We start from the raw sequence: 22321 nt of genomic DNA, 5'->3' as shown, positions 1-22321 counted from the left end.
TATCTCGAATTTTCAAATATAATTCACCCACAACAAATTAGTATTACATTATTATAGGTTATTGCTACGAGGTCGGTAATTTTCTCAATAATTCGTTTTTAAATAAAAAGTGTGTATTATTTAGAAAAATTAGATGTAATTCTGCATCACACAATTGAAACAGATCGAGCATTGGCCAAAAAGTACCATGTTGGAACGTCCAGTGTTTCAGATAGGAAAAAAGAGTGAATAGGGACGTCTTATTTTGAAGCTTTTGGTGTTGAAACGATTTGAAAGGCAAGAAAAATCGAACGTCGCTCAATTATTACAATTAAGGAGAATGAGAGACTTATTAGCTGCTTTAAAGAGTAAGTTAACAATGAAGCAGACTTAAATAATATCATTTTTCAAACCTTTGTAATAAATAATGTTCATAAGTACCAAATGAGTTTTTTCTTTTTTTTACTTTTAAAACATTTATAGCTTTTTCCTTTTCATTCTTAGGACATTAATTATTTCATTAATGTCATAAATTTCAAATTATATTAAAAATAATAAATACAATGTAATTGTCTCGGTAATAATACACTGCCTGGTACAACACGACCCACCTGCACATTTTAGTTTTGAGGCAATTGCCTCAAAAAAATCAACTTTGAAACACCACTGCAATGTATTTATATAAATGTATAACTTTTAATATGTCATGTTTCAATATTATCCGGATATCTGTTTATCTGGTCATTAATTAGTCCAGATAATTAGCGATCTACTGTAAATAACAATTAGTATCAAAATTGAATATATGACATATTTAAAGAAAATGGTTAGGTACTTACACAATCAGTGGCGTATTTAAAACTTATATTTTTGGTGGAGGGGTGGGTGGTGGAAATATATTACATTATATATTTATATGTATAAATATAGTCATTTTATAAAATGATGAAATCAAACTTTCTGTTCTTATTTGCTTAATCATCAATTTCTGTGGGGACCCCCTCCCTACCATAAATACACCACTTCACACAATGTCACAATTATTGTATCTATTTGTATTTTTAGATTCTCACCAGAACGATAAATAATCACAACTATTTTTTATTTTCACCAAATATTTATGGCTTATGCGAGTAATTCTTACACATAGTATAATTTGTTTAATAATATATATTTTTTAAATTCCTTTCTATAAATGTCTTTAAAAATGTTTGCTGGGTCAAAATTCTCAAAAAGTTTTTTCATAAGCTGCTCATTTATCAAAAATACTTTGTTACAATATTTTTTATAAGCGTTTAAAGTTGAAATATTGACAAAATTTGTAAAATATCAAAAATTTGCAAATTTGCTTTTTTTACAATTTTAAATTTCAATTATAAAATATATTAATAGTAACAGTAAATTATATACTAATAAGTAATAATATACTATGACTTTATTATATTAAATAATTTTCATGAAAGATCTTTTCAACTTACCATCAAAAAATTAGACTTTAATATTATAACTCACATATAAACGATTCAATTGAAATTGAGATTCTGTTTTTCTAGTATTTTATAAGTTATTACGATAATTTATTAATAACATATAATATTATTATGTTAAAATTGTAATTCAATATAGAAACAAATAATTATTTAACGGCGTAACGGGTATGCAATAAAAGTACGACTTTATCGTGAATTCATTTTTCCGGTATTTCCTAGATGACTGTTATTTATTCTGTGCATTAAAAATAAACATTTTTCTTTCTCATTGATTTTCGCACTCTACTATTTTGGATCGGCACCTCCCTCGTCTTACGCCCCCTAGAGTTATGACCTCACTATATGCGCAACTAGAGCTTTAATTCAAGGAGGGCTAATCTTATAAATAAGACAGAGATAAGTAAACAGTCCTCAAAATTAATTTTAATATGCTAAAATACATTTAAAAAACAAGGAGCTATGAATAAAACCAGGAAATCTTAGCCCTCCCTTAATTGAACCCATGGTTCCTACTTCTTTTCTTAGACCAGTGTACATGGAATGGATGATTCAGTAGTTAACATATATATAATCGATACCTACAATTTTTAATGTCGTGCGTCTTAATATATATTTTATTTACTGGACAACAAAACCCGTATTAAACCTTAAAGGTTATAACAGTGAAGGTACCTATATAACATTATAATTAAAGCCCCAAGGCATCAACTGCAGACTGGTTCAAAGAACGAGGTTCGTGTGTATATAGTTGTACAAATGTACAATGTACATACAGAATGATGATTTTGACGTAGACACCTAACGTTATTTTGTAGACTTGATTTTTTTATTTTGATTTTATTTTTACATAAATACAATATTTTTGTAAAAATTACATTTTTTATCGATATCAATGTTAAGGTATATATCTTTTTGAATTTTATATTTTAAGTGGAATAATTTTTTGATATTTAATAAATTAAAACTGATGTTGTATTATTTATAAACATTAGACAATTCCGAATTATTTTTGATTTACATTGACAAAATGTTTTATTCTTATAAAATAGCTTTAAAGTTTATTACAAAGTTCCTTATAATTATAATAATTTATAAGACTAATATTTTTAAAATATATTAATAATTTTTTTCGAAACTTTCTTTTATTAAATTAAAGCTTTACAGACATATTATAGACATATCATTAACTTCTATAAAAGATAATGTTCTTACTTTTAACTTTGATAATAGGTCAAATTACTCTAGTATAAAAACTAAAAACATAAAATTGGTTTTACTAAATAATGCAAATTTGTCATGTCGTTTGTTTTTAAAGAAACAATATATATATTTATGGGTGTGGCGTCCTTTAACTCCTAAGTAAACGTAAGTTCCTACACGAGACCTAACAGATAAAAATCATCTATAATATCTTGCATAAAAAAATTCTCCCTTATAGACATACGTATAAGTTTTTAAACGATTAACTACTAAAGTGAATAAAAAAATCATACCCACTTAATTCACTAGGTTATGTTATGTCAGCTATGTGGTTATATGCCAATATAAAGATATATCGTTTTAAAAAACAAAAAATACAAATCGGAAAATATTATACACAATAAAAATTATATTTTATTTTATTCATTTAATCTACGTGGTTGTTAAATTACTTAAATATTAACATAATAATTGTATATACCTTCGTAATAGGTTTATTATTGTTATTTCTCGTTTACAATGGACAAACCGAGAAATTAGCGGTGATCCACTCTTTTAAATTCATAAAGATAGCTTTTAATCAACAATATTTACCTAGATAAAATTTTTACCTTTAAATTGAATAATAGATCAATTCATTCTACAAATAATAAAATAACAGAATAAAATGGATTGTTTTTAATGTAAGACGTAAAATGTGTTTGTTATATACGTTGTAAGACGGGTATGACGTACTCTTTTAAACGTAAATATTTTTGTTCGCATAGATCCTCCACTGCTGTCGGTAAAATAGTAAAAAAGCGAAAATATTTTAATTCAGTTATTATAGTTATTGATAATAGTTGATAGGTATTAGGTATACTATTCTTTAATTCAGTCTAAATATATTTACTTACATGATGTACATATCAATGCATCAATGACCTTTCAAATAATTGGGTAACGTAGTTTAACTGTCTTACTGTAGTAGGTATACATTATAATATTATATTATTATTTACATAGAGCATGGTAATGCATCATTATTAATGCTTAAATTTTATATCTATACAAACGAATGATTTATAATTATTACTAGATTTATTTCTTGAAAAATAGAGAATTATGCATTTATTAAAATATTTATTGAATACCAATTATATTACAACCTTAATTTAAATATGTTATTTATAGTGGTCAGCCGCTGCATTTACCTATCACCTTGGGTATAGGTTGATTAAACTTGGAAATTTCTTAGTAATAATTTGATATTTTTAATAACATATGAAAGTACAATGCATTTCTTGTATTGCAATTACCCTATTAAATAATTGCATATTTTTGTATTATAATGGTTTTTTTTTTAAATATAATGAAAAACTGTTTCCATTTTCATAAAAAAATAAATTTTAGGTCCGCCACTAATGTTGGGTATTACGGCACAAAAAATTATAAAAGACTTAGTATACAACTTGTAAACAAATAATTGTGCGTAATTTATTTTACCGTGTTGAATAAAACAAAACAAAAATACAATTGTATTTCGTAATTCGTTAACGAAGTGACGACGGTATATGATTTCAAAAGTTGAATTCAAATAATAAATGAGATAAGACATCTGACAAAAAAATAATATAGTAATAATATAGTAGATACTTATTAAAAAAAAAAGTAATTAAGTGCAATAAAATCGTTAATATAATATATACATACCTATATAGGTATATGTAAATATGCGTGTATTTTAATCATTAAACGTATGTCGTATATCAACTATATATTATACTCAATTTTAATATATATATTTTGGATTAACATACCTACGTAATATACTATGTATTTATTAAATCTAAGCCATTAAATTGCAGTTCAAATTAGTTCAGCTTATGACATTATATGTATAGTTCAATGTCAGCTTATTTATTAAGATAAAGTGTTAATGTATAATGTCTTATTGCAATTTGTTAGGTATACCTACGCAATACGCAATAGTAGAATTTATTTATAATTTTTGTTATTGTATCCACTATCCACCTTATGTTGGTTATGCGTAACACACAATCATTTTTTACTTAAATAAACTACCAATAGTAATAATGCACCAACAGAGTAATCTTTTGCGATGTTTATAAAAATAAAAAGCGAATCGGAATACAAACAAGTTAAAATAGAAACATTATATATTCTATTTTATAGGAAACATAACATTAATGTTTATCATCATTTAGTAAATGGTTGACGTTAGCCAACAAATAATAAAATGAACTAAATGATCCTTTTATAGGTTTTTACTTTTATATTTTACAACATTCCATTAAATATGTTTACTTAAAACTAAAGAATAATCAAAATTTAAGATTCATTCTTCAACTGATGGATAACTAGATTATAATTTAAATTAGTTATTTTTATTTACGTTGGTTTAAAATAATTTTTATTTGTAATTATGTTCTTAATTCTAGGTTATGTCTTACTAAATTTCTTAACACCTATCGTCAATCCTTGACTCTCATAAGCTGCAGATATTAGGCTCAACGCAAGCATAGTTATGCTTATTATTTATTTTATATGTCTTCAGCTAAGTCTTCTTACAATTTAATTTAAAAGAGATTGATCATCATTAATAGTACAATAAATTATAATAATAAAGTTAATATACATGTGTATCTTTTAATTATAACCTGTAGACGTTATAACTTGTAAGAAGAAAAAGCCAGAGAGGCTGCAACTATTGTTCGTTATTTCGTTAACAATCTAATTATTCTAAACCTCATTTAAAGGATTTACACATAAACAAACAAAGCATATAATTTCCATCGACGAATAATTATTAATATAATATAATACATATAAATAGTTTCTGTGGTGGGTAGTACATACAGTATACTTTTAATTTTAATACATTGGTATGCAGGTACGGTGGATAATTTATTAATATAATAATATATGAGACTGTATAATAAAGTATTACGATTTTTGGAAGACTTCTACCAACATGGGTGTTAAAATATGATTTTGTTTTTTAATATTAACTTTTTAATTATTATTTTATATTAATGTTAAAATAATTTAAAAAACAGACATAATATAATATTATGTTAAATTAATTATATTGTAAAAACTAAGACTGTAATATGAAATTACACATGCTTACCCACGTCTTACATGGCTAAACGTTTAATTAGTATTCATACATATTTAGTTGATTAATAATTGTATATGTATCACTTTCATCTACTTGTATCTTGTGTTGTAAAAACAAGCTTTTTTTATTGTAGCATAAATATGTGTAGTATGTGTACTATATAAATTAAATAATAAGTGAATCGATTAATAATTTAAAAATGAATAAATAAAGTTGCATTAACTTAGAAATTGAGTAAATTCGTTTTTAATAAATAAAAATCCATCGTTATTAATAATCATTACGTCTTAAATAAGCCTATACTAACTGAAATTACTTATACTCATATATCATTAGAGTATATTAAAATAAATATTTGAATTTAACTATAATTATTATTATTATTAACCAACTATTTTGTCTCCACGATCGAAATACGTATTTACTACTGCAATACGAGAGTACCAAATACGAACAAAAATAAAAATAAAATTATAGGTATCTATCTGTGTGAATCTACGATAAATTAATAATACCTGTTGATATTGAAATCGCAACCACTCTCACTATTGAATCATTAAAATAATAAAATGGCATAATTTAGCAATGCTGTAATAAAATAAAACGTTAGCTTGGGTGTCAGGTTATTATAACCATAACAAATGAAATAATTTTTATTAAAACAATTAAAATACTGACCTACCTATAATTTATACAAAAATTGTTATCAAATAACATTAATATAATTATTTGATTATTTTTTACGCAGAAGAAATAACACTTAGGTACTTACTCTCAAAACTTACTTGCTTATTGGGGGCTGCAAATTATTATATAAATCTATATTTTATTTTATTATAACCTGTAAATTATGTAATACTATGTATACATATTATATATTATTATCATGTATTATATTTTTTTTATTTCCAAAATATACTTACATATTTTTTTTTCATTGAATATAAAGCACAACATAAAAATAAAAGTTTAAGTGATAAAATTGAATAAAAAACAAACATTAGCATTTTATGAAATAAGATTTTAACACCAAATTCATTATGAAGCGAATGTTAATTTTAATTACACAATACATAATTTATTTAAATTTAATCTTGATCTGTGAATTATGACCTATACATATTTATAGGAAAATTGTAAAATTTTCAAATAACCCCAATATTAGATATTTATAATTGATTAATAATAAGAAGTGTATTATTATATGCAAGAGAATATAATAATATAAAATAGTATCTATAAATACAAAGAATTATGTATATTTATATTTTATTAATATACATACTTACCAAAAAGTATTGATCATGAGTTTCAATATTTTTATTTATATATAATTGTATTAATGTTACAATCTGATTATAGTATTTTTATGATTTATGGTCAAATCATAATTGATAAAAGAAACATACATGATATACTATATAATTTAAAAATTATATGGTTAAACGTTTAATAATGTGCAAAAAATTATACTTGTTTAAAACAATTTTATTGATTAAAAATCCATGCATTATTTCTATAATAAATTTAATAGTAAGTTCATTATTTAAAATAACTGTTTGAAATGCGATACATTCCCTTAGGTTTTGTAACGGTATTACAACTATAGATAATGTGTTCCACGGATTACCAACAGTCATGTGGTCATCGTTGTGAAGAACTGTCGTGTATGCTCTCCTGATTATTGCTTGTAATTATTAACGTAAAATAATTATTGCTATTACCTTATTATTTTGAATATTTAATTTAAATTTAAAATTAAATATTTTATTATTTTTTTTAAATATAAATTGATGTTATTGTAAGTTATTATAACTAAGAATTATGGATAACGAAAACGGACGGCTTCCACCGGACTCACATGAATACCATCATACTTTGGTAAGTTAATTAAACAATTATGTTGCATTTTTGTTTATAATAATTAAACTTGATTAAAGACAATATTTATTCTATTATAAATATAAACATATTTTACATAAAAACTAATTAAATACTTTGATGTTTTATATAAAAAAAAAATAGTGGTTTATTTACCATTTATTTCTATATTAACATTTAAAATTACAACTTATTAAACCTATAATTATGTTATACATCGTAGTTTATATCGTACACTGACCCTATTCATTTTAATTTGTAGATATACTATTATTTTCTATAATTAATTCTATAATTATAAATAGTGTTTCAGCTAATACTTGAATATACTTACATTTTATTTTATATATTAATAAAACTAAATATACTAATTAATTTATATATAACTACCCATTTTTAACATTAAAATTATTTGTTAAATAAATAAACGATACATCATGTTATATTAACTATATAATTAAAGTCATGCCTGTAGCTCATATCCGATGTAAACACGGATTTTATCAAAATATAATAAAAGGCCAAATGTATTTATCAAAAACAGTAAAATAATTACTTCCGTAATTTCCATTAGGTGGATAGTTAGTTAGTTTGTTTAAAAAATGCTAAGAGTTTATTATTTTTGTGAAAAAAAAAATATTAAATCAACATAAGTTATTTAGCTATTCGTTGGTGTTTGTATGTTGATAACTTATATCATAAAGTACGATTAGATATGATTCGGTACAACAAAAAATAAATCATATAAAGTAGTTAATATGATATATTGTGAAATATATAAAGTATAATTTACACATATACATACATCAATATTATACAACGTATATGACACATAATGTGTATACTGTTAAAATTATTTTAAATTATGAATGTTAAATACATTTTTACAAGTAGTTCTATTTACGATTATAAAACTCATGGTTTGTTTATAACCAATTATCTATGTTATATGGTTTGCGTTATTTGACTTTGGATTATGCACTCGTAATTTTATACTAAAATTTAAAACAGTTTAGTTTATGAATTTTGAACATTTTTGACCGTATATCACAAAAATACGACTTAAGACTTTATTTTACATAACATTTATTTATTTAATACATTTAAAAAAAAATTAAAATATGCGGAGAAAATATTGTACAATGTTTATCAAGTTAAGCAAGTATAATAGTATAAATATTTGAATTTCTAGATTAAAAAAAAAAATAGTTTTAAATTACTTATGAAGGTATTATGATAAATAATATAACATGTACTTACGTATAATTAATATGATTGTATTTTACATTTTGGTAATTGTAATAAAGTAAATTTAGCGAATTGTAACTATAAGTAATATAGCTGTAAAATAGTTTGACTATAAATTACAAAATAGTGTATTTTTAACAATAATATATTTATATATTTATATATTTATATATATATAATCAATAATTTACAAAGTATATACTTATAATTACAAGTTCATTATATAATTACAAATTTTATTAATACTTGACTGTTATTTGCAGTTTTTTCACAAATCTTAAATGTGGTGTAATGTACTAATATTATATATATTTATTAAATGCATTTACTGTTTAGGCTTAATCAAAATATGATGTAAAATTATAAAAGCTAGTAAAATATGTAAATTCTTTCTATAGTTTTTTTCTATAACTACAATTTATTTAACAATTTCATTTAGAATTAAAATACGCACTGCATTTTAAGTTTTTAATTCATATGATTTATTACTACGCGATTTCATAAATATTTAGGTATCTTGAATTACTGAATTATGTTGAATTGTGAGTTAAATATTATTTTAATAAATCATTTAAATATTATATATATATATATATATATATACATATACATATTAAATTTAGATAAGAAGAATGGAGTGTTGAAGAATTGTTTATCTCCATATTATACATATTTAGTTGTATAATTCTTCATTCTAACAAACTTATTGAAGAATTAAGAAATAAGAAATAAGAATAAGAATAAAATAAAAATAAGAATTTTTAAATTATTGAAGTTGATAATTTCTTATTATTACTTCATTGGAAATCTATTCACCAGCAACAAATTATATGAATTAAACCATTAATTATAACCTTAATAATAAATAATAATATTTGTTTGAACATTTAATTATTTGTGAGTTTAATGAATTAAAAGCTTATCTTGTGAAAAAATATAAAAAAAGCCTAAAAGTCTGTTTATAATGTAGAAACATTTTGAAATTTTAAAAAATAAATGAATGAAAATATTTAATATACCTAAATGGTAATAAAGTTTAACTCTTAAAACTAATTCCTTTTGTTAAAATGATTGTTTTATGAATGAAAATTAGCATTTATTCTATACACAAGAATACACGTTGATGTGTAATTGTTCAAAGATTTTTACCTCAAAACAATTAATGATATCAAACTATCAGTTAGGGTTTTATTCACAAGGTAAAATAATTGACTTCAATTTTTTAGAAATCAGAATTTTTCAGAGTTGAAATAAATATATAGAATACTACAGTTATTATACTCAATATTAAAATCATGTAATCATACCAAATGGTATAGTTAGGTAAGAATTAGAAGAATGGATAGAATTAAATGATGATGTACATAATTAACTGTGACTGACTAACCTAGACATCTTCAAAAAATGAACAACAGAAAATGACTAGACTAAAGACTGTTATATTACTGAGTACTAACAGTTTCAATACAATATATACGTAGGTACGTATAATAAATGTATAATACATATTATATACGTGTATAACAAATTAGTACGTGTACATTTTGCAAATGAACTTCTTTTATGAAAACCGCAAGACTAATCGTCTTCATAAAAACTTCATAAAAAGCCAAACAATAAATTTAATTAAATAGCTTTTACCCAAAAACTTAAAATTTTAGAAAAATGTAGTAATATTAAATATTGATGTAAGACTGTAAGAATACTTTTCAAATCATTCATTTCATTATTCTATATTTTGATATTGTAATATAATCACATACTCCGCCTTTTTTTATGAACTATTATATAAATCATTTTTCCAAAGTTTATAAAACAATTTAGATTTTACGTATCTATACATTTTTTTAAATAGTTAACATATTGGAAAATCCATAAAAGGAAAATGTTGAAGGATTTAAATTGATTTAAATATTTTGATTTATTTAAGTCTCCAAGTATCTAACAAATACATACGATACTAATCAAAAGTATAAAACACGAAGAAATCTATTCTGAAATCATCAAATAAAATTAAATGTGAAAATTATAATAATTTTATTAAATCAATTAGATATTACATTTTTATGAGTGATAATAGACTATCAGTTTGAGTATTATAATTTTAATTTATTGCATTAAAAGTTATCAAAATATTTTTCAATGTATGAACTTACTAAGTATTTTTTCTGTTTTTTTGTATTTTTTCAATCGTAATCATGAAGTGAAAAATTAAAATTTGAACAAATGGAAATAGTATTGAAACTGGCTGAGTACTTACTTTTAAATATTTATTATTTTCTATAATCTATTTAGAAAAAGAATACAGTAAGAAATCTAATCATTGAGTGTATAAATTATTAATTTTTTTTATTTAATTGTTGCTCAAATTTTTAAAATTAATAAAAAAAGTATATTAAATAAATAAAATAATTTACCTAAAAAGGTCAAGGTAAACAGATTATACATTTTAAGCAATAAGTATTTCTACCGTAGCCTGTTGTAATATAAAGTATAATAAAATATAAGTTATTTAATAATAGGTAAAAAGTACTAACATTTATAACCTATATTGGCTATGGTTACTTGAATTTTATTGTTAATTTGTAACATTTGTATAACTTGTCTATCCGGTTACGAATACTTAAAAGTAAAAATGTACGTTAACATTTCTTGGGAAAATAAAATATTTTATTTCAATTACAGATTTTTTTTACATAATTCGCAGATTTAAAAAATAAATTAAGTAACCGCTCTATTAAACAGTAGATGTCGAGTTACCGTAATTAAGGAGGAAGTCACTATTACGTTTATGCGTGTGTTAAATTTAAATTCAATTATCATTGAATAAATCATCGCATACTTATAGCGATTCTAAGCGAAGACGGTCTATCAGCTTATGTTACTATGTATATTTTATGATAAACACATATATTTATATTTTTATTAAAGTAATTTGTTTTATTTTTAGTAATATCAATTTTGAGTACCCTCAGATAGTGTTTTTAAATCTGAAAAGTAAGATGATTATTTTCAAAAAACTTTAAACTGAATTAAAATTTGTTTTTAAAATATTCTCAATGTTCTTACATTACTAGTATAATTGGCATAATTGATAAAAGATGGGTATATTTTCGTAAAAAATCATTGGAAATATTAAATCTTCTTAGTCTTATAAGTGTGGTTGAGGTAGCCAATATTTTTTATGCATAGACCAAGAAATAATAGCCTAAATTAATCTTAATAAAATAATAACGGAACCACAAGGGTCCTAGTTTAATTTTGAAAAACTGAAAACAATCACTTTTTTACTTTTAATCTCAGTTTAATTATTATTACTATTATTTTTTATAATTGTGTTAATATAATATTTTTAATGATAAACTTATAACACAATAAAGTTGAGAATATTATTAGAATTGCACAGCGCGACAAAAATTGTGGCTCAAAAATTAAATACACTATTATTTTTATAATATTAATTAACTTATAATTTATTAACATAGTCTTAAAGTAGGTACGTTATATAAAACGCTTAGTTAAACTTCCTTAGATTAGGTTACACTCCAACCTACAGGATAAAAGAAAAATTAATGGTAAAAAAATATCCAATCTCTATGTGGTATTTATTTCGCTAATATATTTTTTCAGCATAGAATTCGTCATCGGGATTACCTAATTTTGTATTCATTATGTAGTTTTTTTTATATAAGTACTATGCCGTGTTTTCCCAAATCCCTCTCACTCATAATACCACCTCTGCAAAAGGTGACGTATATGAATGAGACACTCAGCGTCTAATCATTTATAATTTTTGTATGATTTTTAAATGATTATAAGCGAATATTAGTACCCATAATTAACCCAAATACATTTAATTCGTAAAAATGAATTTCATCATTTAAAATATATATATATTTAATTAACGTTTTAGTAATTATAACAATTTTTCAATAGTCTCGAACCCAATAACAACAGTCAGTTGATATTTCAATCATTATTTAGTATTATACATTGGTACCTAGGTACTTTAACTGTCGTATTAGCTTGATAAATACAGACTGTTTCTCAATAATATTACTATCCAAATGTAATTTTACAGTAAAACTATTAGTGATCTTGTGTGTCAATAAAAATGTATTATTACTTGTGTAGTTACTAATATATTATTATGCATCAACATATTATTCTTATATTAGACAGTTCGCGGTGTTGATACAGTATGTCTGCTATAGTACTGAGGCAATAGGCAAGCATTTTTTAAAATTGTATGATATAAATTCATAAAATAATAATACGTATTTTAATATAGGCAAGTCTTATAATTTTGTACAGGCGTACAGAAAATAGCCATTATACCGGAAACAATTACATTTGGTACTACATCTACCGGGAAAATCTGAAACCACATATATAAATATTTAATATGATTGTTAGTATTTGTACAACATTTTTGCCTACTAACCTGAAGGTATGTAAAAAAAAATATCTAATAATAAGTACTATATAGGTAAAATGTCTGAAAATAAATCATATTATTGCAGTAGTAAAAAACGAAATTAACATTTCATTTCTGTGTAACTTTTAAAATCGATATTATTTAAATACTATATTTGACGATAGATGATATAAATATAACTACTCGTATTATTTCAATTTGGGAATTAATCTTAAGCATCGAAATTATAAATTTACACCAGTATGTTAACAATTTTAAATTTAAGAATTATCACTACACTACCCAATAAATATTACACAATAGTCAATATTTGTTAACATCAATATTTATGTATTTAGTGTCTATTCATTCTACTAGACAATACATTATAAATTATTTTAATAATATTAGAATAAGTAACCTTGTTAAAATGCGTACGTTAATATTAAGTACCTAACAACTAAAACTATATCTACCTACTTGATTTTGTATGACAATCGCACAACTCAGTAGTTCAGTAGTTGATTACTTACTTCAAAAAGATTTTCTTACACAAAATAAAATATAATTGCGAGCAAATATTTTATTTGTTTAAAACATCTTGTTAACCATTATTATTAAGAGTTTCGATGATCGACAAGACAAGGACAAGTAACTCAATACTCAACGAAAATTATGTAATCATATGTTAAACTTTAATTGATAACAAAAATAATAATTTTTGACAATATATATCAATAATGAAAATTTAAATTATAGATAATCATAATATTATATGCATATTATGAAGTTGTGAGGCCAAACAAGAAATTCAAAATAAATAAAAGCTATCGATACGGGAATTATAACTTATAGGCTATGCAACGATTTAATATAATGCCTTCCAACAAAATATTTTTTACCCAAAGGTATCTGGTTTTAAATTCTAGTATTATCTCATTTTATTATAAATTAAATATTTTTTTAAAAAATTAGAAAATTTTAAGTATGAAATAATATTTTGAGATTATGTGAATTCAATTTTTATACCTGCGGTAAATAATTTTAAAATGTATTCTAATCATATTATTAGTATTACATTAATCATTATATGATATCAGTGATTTAAATATTCAATTTTAAATTGGTCAAGTTAAAATAATTTAAAATGTAATGGGTAGTCCTAATAATATGCAAACATTGCAAACATAATATGAAATGTTGACTGGACACTGACTATTTGATTTTTCATTTATATATATATAATACATTTCAGACGAATAATAGGTAAACCGGATATAGTGTTTTATTTTTTTATCCATTGTATTGTTGGTACTCGCGGTTAATGACCGATCATCAAAGATTATAGATGTATAATAACATTTCTTGTTATAACTAAGCATGATGCTTATTTAAAATCATTTAGAAACAACCCGATTATAACTAATAAGTAGGTATCAGATATATTAGTTTAAATAACGTTCCAATATTGGAAAATTCAATGAAAATTAAATATTTAGTATTATTTATTTATTTGTAAATAAATATATTTACATAAATCACACAATTTATTATTTATTCTTTGCTAACTACAGATTTGGTTCTACAAAATTTTATTCCGAAAATTTAATGATTTTCTGTATTCATAAAATTATAACCGTATCTAAATCTAAATTAAATATATCCAATTTTAGATCATTCTAAAACTGTACTATTAAAGTGTATTAATTTAAATTATATGTAAATAAAAGTAGTTTTAAATGTTTTTAATTCGCTGTACATTTTTATACTTTTAGTTCTAGGAGATCACAATTTTACGCAACTTAACGATATGAAATTTAACGGAATTCGTTTATTATATATTTATATATTAATATTAGGTATTACAGGCTCCTTTTTATTTTATTTTAAATGATTAATTGCATGTACGCGTTATTCATACATATAAAATGTACATGGTACATACTCAACTTTTCTAACTGAAAAAACTCTATAAGAGCTTCACAAATAGTTTTTTTTTTTTTTTTGTTAATTGGTACCTAAACAATAATACTATGATAATTATCTTTGTTTTAAGCAATACTTATAAGTTTTTAAAACTGAATTAATATGGTTTATTATATACCTACTATAAAATATTTATGATTATAATTTAACCTAACCTGTCACCCAACCCAAAGATGTGAAGAATAAATATTTTAGTTGTACTAATATCATTTTTACATTTCATACATGACTTTAAAAACATTTAAAGTTCTAACCAATCAAATACTTTTCTACAACCAACTTAAGATTTTAAACATTATTATTTGCTAGTTTAATAAAAGCCAAATACATCGCAAATGTGTTTTTATTTATTTCATTAAAATTACGAAAAAGTCATGTTTAAAACCAATAAAATATTATTTTTATGAAATAATTACCCATTTGTTTAAACTGTGTGAGCATTGATTTTCAAATTACAACAAAAATTATATCACTCCACATTTCACATTAGTGGATTAAAAATAGTACCAACCTTAAAGTATTATCATTTACTAACTAAGCAATACTTACTGTATACTATACATTGACAACTTTTAATTTAAATCTGAAACAACCACATGATAAATTATTTATAGTTAAGATTCTTAACGTATCCATAAACATGTGATAAGTCATACTATTAATTATATAATAAAAAATGATAGTTGACCTTGAATTTTCATAATGTTTGTGTGATTTGAATTGATAAAAAGCAATAGACCAAAAAAACAATCGTGAAAAAAATGTTTCTTATATCTATAATTATAAACGTATTAGCATGTTATACTACCAGTTATTATAGCAATTATCATAATATGGAGGAAAACGTAAGTTTATTCAAATATTTAAGTCTCCCCACTATTAGTTTAACTAATCAGAGATTTTTTTATACTTATAATCCAGTGTTTTAGATTTATAAATAAAAATAAAAAGTTAGATAAAATCATAACAATGTTTTTTATTTAATTTAAATAAATAAAAAGTTATATTTTCTTTCAAACTAATTGAAATTAACAAGGTAAGTGTATAAAATATTTATTAGATTATCATAAAAGCACAAAATAATTCAAATTATTATAAATTATAATACTATGATTTGGTCTTGGATAGTCTTGGTGCACATAAGATTAGAATGCTTTAATAATATGTTAGTATTAAATATTTGTAACACATTTTTTTTTTGTTATAAGATTTATAAATATGTAACTAATTACCATTATAAAAAAAAAAAATTATATATTAGACATATTTATAAATAGGTACCTAATTAATATTGTTACCAGTACTTATGTATTTGTTATTTGTTAAAAAATTTATAACTCTAAAAAAAGGTTGTTATAAGCGCAATAATATGCTCTAAAAATACTAAAATATGCAAAAAAACATTTGTATGAAAATAATAATAAAGCTTTTATTATTAAAAAAAAAATGGTTTCCTTATCGATGGGATTACCAAGTTTCGGGAGTACACTCTCTCAACATCGCACGTTGCCTAAACTCGTATAGGTATGTATAGTTTCTTCTAATAATATTATATAAAATACATATAATATTATAAGAAAAAAAAATAATTAACATAAATTAATTACTTATATAAATAATTAATACGACTATAATTACTTATTATTATTAAGAAAAAATGTCTTAAGGCTACGGAATTGAAAAAAAATAAATAATAAATATGCAAAAATAATGTCGGAAAAATAGAAAAAAAGCAAAATAGCACTTATTTTTGAAATATGCAACATAAAATTTCGTGTTTAGCTTTTTAGTTATTAGAAACAAATTTATAGCTTACTTAGGTATCTCTAGAACCTCTCAAAAAATAATACAAATTCTAGAAGTTATGAGCTCTGGTTATTAAACTGATTTATAATAAACTTGAATTAAGTAAAGTAGTTATGCATTTTTAAGATAAGTATTTTTTTATAAAATTAATAATGATAAAGTAGAATAATATGTTGATGTATCAATATTTGATTTTAATTAAATTACATTTATGTAAGCGTTCAAAATTTTAATCTGTGTGTACCTACTATAAGCTATAGAGTATAGGCTATAGCGAAAATTAAACGAATCCACACAACTAAACAGTAAACTATTAGACTATGAAAATAAATATCACCAATTTCTTTATATACCTACAGACTTTTTTGAAAATCTGAAGCTTACAATATTACATAATATAACACATTAAAACATAATTAGATTAATTTATTTAATTTATTTAAGATTTAGAGATTCTGAGCGAAACGATGTAAAAACATTATTCGTATGAACTTAACACTTATATTATACATATTAATAATATTAATAAGCAATAGCATTTTTTATATATTCTTTTAAGAATATTATTATCTATTTATATGAATCTATTTTTACTATTTTATGGTATTTACAAAAAGATGTTCTTCAATTTTAAGTTATCTAAAACATAAATTGATTTAATATGATATACATGTATAATATTATATAATTAAATACTAATAATATAATAAATACAATATTTTTGGGAAAGATTTTATCAACCTGCTGTAATACCGAAAGTAAAATAAATAATTTTTATAGTTATATCAAAAAACATACCACGAAACATACATAGTGATAACAAAATGACCAGACCGTCTCCGATCATATAATTTTTCTTATACGATAATTTATCATTGAGACATTAAATAAAAATTTAACACTCGCATAATAGGGACCCACTCGACACTTAATGTACAGTAGATCGGTACCCATTTACCTACCTATTTTTCACAATTATACACAAAAGTACAAACTCAATAATGTTAAAACAAAATAACCTATTACATTAAAAAGAAATACTAATTTTGAGATTATTATGAAAAATACTTAATATATAAAATCGCAAAAATCGACAACCTTAAAAATAAAATATGTACACAATTTTATAATTAACGCGCCTCACTCTTTGCGTGACGCATACACATAAACATTCATGTAGTATAATGTGTCCAGACATTTATTTTATTGAAATGATGTTGCTAAGTTGTTTAAGGCATAATTTTTTATCAATGATAATAATATATAAATGTAAATTGTGACAAATAATTTTTTAATTATACTTAATTTTACACATACAATTATCGAGTATCTAATTAATAATTAAATAATAAACTCAACAAAATTACTTCGCTATAAATGTCATTATTTTTGTACCAAATTCACATTTTGAATATATTAAATGTTAATAATATTTATATGTTAATAGTTTATCTCACGTCAAACTATATATTAAACATACGTATAATGATATTTTTTTTTTGATTCAAATAATGTATAAATTGACATGCAATCAAATCCATTCATGTACATATACAAAATTGTAAGCTTTTACCCTTTACCTAAACATAGATACATAATATACACTATTTCCTTTAAATATTTTACTTTTATTAATATGAATTTAAAATAATTTAATTACTTTTAGTAAATATAACTATAAAATTTGAAAATACAATTTAATTAATTGTACTACTGCTCAATGTTTATGTAATATTGTAACAATAAATTAATTATCAGCATAATATATTTATATGATGTACTCAAGACATTATCAAATAATTTTAATACTTAAGGTATAGATTTATAAAACTTATGTCATAAAAAATGTTTATGTATAATAAAAGTCAAAAGGGTTCCAAACACCAGGGTAATATTATCAACTAGAGTACACTATTATACAGTATGCTATAACTATATCCATGCAAACTTTAAACTAAATTAAATTACTGAACCATAACGAAATTCTATAACGTAATTGTCTATTTTTAACAAATTTAATAACTACTCTCAGACGTCAGACCTTAATTTATTTGGGGAGGTACAATATAATAATTATGCATAATAATTCTTTATGTTGTTATTATTCATTAATACTAAGTATTAGATTGTTTATTATTGCTATTTACTATATAGGTTTTAAGATTAAAATTCCACGGGATATCGTAATTTACGACAGTTAAATTTAGCTTTTATTATTAGGTATCAAGCGTAAGATAATCGTATTTAGCATGATAGTGAATACAATACAATCTAGATACATAAAACAAAATTTAAATTGACCTTATTATAGTCATAGTGCAAAAATACAAAATAAAATTAAAAATATATATAACGTAATAGATAAAACATGTATTTTATAATGCGATATCGTTTGAAATAATAACACTCTTCATCAGTAATAATAATCAATAAACATAGTATAAATGTATAATTAAATGGTACCTATATATCAAATAAGTAATATCATTACATACACTAATTAGTTTATTATTCTGTTGTCTACTTGTCTAATTCACATTATGTTGACTAAAGATTTAATTTAGTTTCGCTTAAAAAGATCGCTAAAATACAGGACTCAGAATCAATTTTTTATTGCCTATAATCGTTATTATCCAAACAGATAAAATACAGTTACGATGTTTAAAGAAACAAAGTAGTAATATAGAGTAGATGCATATAGTATACATTCATTAGTAATAGTGTTCAGTGTTAGCTAAGTGTAACCAACTATACGTTTATTTATCTAAACGTTTGTTACGTTTAATATCTTTTAATGCCAGACTTTTTATATCCTTCGTACAGCTTATCCTGTAAAGTAACAGGCGTAGGTTTTATCATTGCCTCAGTGTAGTCCAATTTAAGGTGATTATTCAATTTGTCTCCCTTTTTTTGTGCACAGTTTATTCATGCCAAATAGTCGCACGTACAGTCAATCGTATATATGGACATAGTGATCAAATAGTAAACGTTTCTTTTCTGGCCAGCTATAAATAAAATATTAGAGTTAAAATTAAAAAATTAAACATCAAAGATGACTGTAGGGAAAACTGCGAAAATCTCATCACCCTCTATGAGGAGACGAAAATCTGCATTAGGCGAAGACGATGATTTGGAACGAGAAACAAAAGCATTAGCTTCATTTTATCCAAGTCCGCCGCCTGTGGACTTTGTTCAAAGTACTGTAAGTTAATAATGAATACAAATTCATGTTAAAGCTAGTAATTTAAATGATTAGAAAAATATCTATAAAATTAAATGTTATAACAAATTGATAAATCTTCTAATGTCTAATTATTGTATTAACTTATAAATACGTGTCAAATTTTATAGACCCAAGTTTTAGGTGGGTATATTATTTTTACTTTAGAAAATTCTATTATTAAATAATAATGTATTATGATGCAAGACTAGAATTTATTGTGTCAATATGTCAACATATTATATTAAATGTGTTTTTAGTTAAAAATATCAACATACTTAACTTAATATGCATGACGAGATTTGTTTTCTACAGAAATTAATAGGTAAAACAAATAATACATTGTTCCATATTAAAATACAAAAATTATTTAATCATTCATCGGCAACTATTTATAACTTTATAAGTAATTCCTTATAATTTTATCGAAATTAATATAACTTTGTTAAATCAAAACTTATATCTAAGTACTTAATAATGGTGACTATCCCACAGGGTCAGGGTGAATCTTGTGTGTGATACACATTTAAATTTAGTGGGTATAGATAATACTACATATTGAATATAAAACATATTATATAAACAAGTAAAAAGTTACTTTTTTACTTAAATCTAAGATTTAGTTTTTGTTACAACTTGTACTGCTTTATATACTCTATAAACATCTTGTACTTTAACAAAACATCAACACAACACAACAGCTACTTACATAAAGGATTGTTGATTGGTGAAGTATTTTAATTTTTCAATACACCATAATTTTTTACATATGATCACCACTATTTGAAAAACGCAGTTGATTTATTATTATTTGTATAATTATTAAGCTAATTCAAAATAAACATTTCAATAAACAGTTAGGTTAGGTTAATATTACGGTATTTTTTCCACCTTGACCCAAATATTTTTATTCAATCCGTCTTCGTATTTTATGAATTATGACAATCTAAAAAATCAGCTTCAGATAAAACGTATTATTATAGGTACTTAATTCTCAAACGTTTCGTATCCTCCACTGGCCGCTCTACATTGAACATTCCTATAAAACATCTTCAATGTAGAAAGCTTCTAACTAATGTCATAAAAAACCAACCCAGTATTCATTTAAAATTTAGATTAATTTAATATGAATAATACTAACAATTAGAGTACATTGAACTAATTTAAGTATAATGAATAATTACCTATAAATATTATTAAATTAATTTTATGTACAAGAGTTAAATAGCCAAAAAACCAATTTTAAATTCACAGCGTTTTACCTACTGATATCTAAGTACTGTGTAAACAATATAAGAGGGCGAGATTAGTTGATAACGCTAGCTTTTCAACTAGGTACTTCTATTATTCACGATATGACGTACTTGGACAACTGAATGTTCAGAGTCCTTGCTCTTCAACAAAATCCTAGTTAAGATAGGTTATAGCAGCTTACTAAGAAGTCTTAATGTCTAATTTAAAATATGGAATTAAGCCCGCTAGAATTTGACACCTTTATATAATTTAATGAATTTAATGTAATGATAAACTATTTTGAAATACAGCTATAATAATTAACCATCGCCTACACTGAAAAATAGAGTAGCAACTAATGAACAAAATTATTATTTTTTTTGACTATTGATAGAACATCAGTATTTGTACTTAATAATATTATCATACATAATAATATTTAAATTTCTGTTTATGTTAATAAAAAAGAAATCATTCATATTAAATGTTTTTATTCTTGATAAGTAATATATATTATATACATATTACGAAATTATTACGGATTATATAATAAAGTTATAAAAATAGACAATTGCATATTTTAAAGATGTGATCTTTGAATTAAAATTTGTTGAGGCTCTAAGTAATAGATGAAAGTGTACACCTTATTTATAGTATATACCTATTACCTACCTAATACTTACCTAATACCTATGTTTTCACTTCATAATTATTAATCAACATCCAAGAGTCCACGT

General features: G+C 22.9%; 1 protein-coding gene across 2 annotated transcripts in view; it reads left to right on the top strand.

The window, feature by feature from the left end:
* The first annotated feature begins 7558 nt into the window (after positions 1–7558).
* The window catches only part of LOC113560569 (chloride channel protein 2), a 29245-nt gene continuing 14482 nt past the window's right edge, over positions 7559–22321 (top strand). Inside the window, exon 1 of one of the 2 annotated variants that reach the window (XM_026966521.1) lies at positions 7559–7674. In XM_026966521.1, coding sequence (XP_026822322.1) covers positions 7618–7674 — 57 coding nt within the window. In that variant the 5' untranslated portion in view covers positions 7559–7617. Of the gene's footprint in view, positions 7675–20183; positions 20334–22321 lie in introns of those variants that run through there. The other variant, XM_026966520.1, reaches the window with a different exon arrangement.

The sequence above is a fragment of the Rhopalosiphum maidis genome, chromosome 4 (genome assembly GCF_003676215.2).
Source record: "Rhopalosiphum maidis isolate BTI-1 chromosome 4, ASM367621v3, whole genome shotgun sequence".
In the NCBI taxonomy this organism is placed as follows: Eukaryota; Metazoa; Arthropoda; class Insecta; order Hemiptera; family Aphididae; genus Rhopalosiphum; species Rhopalosiphum maidis.
The sequence above is the reverse complement of the archived record's forward strand: the minus strand, read 5'-3'. Positions and strand labels throughout refer to the sequence as shown.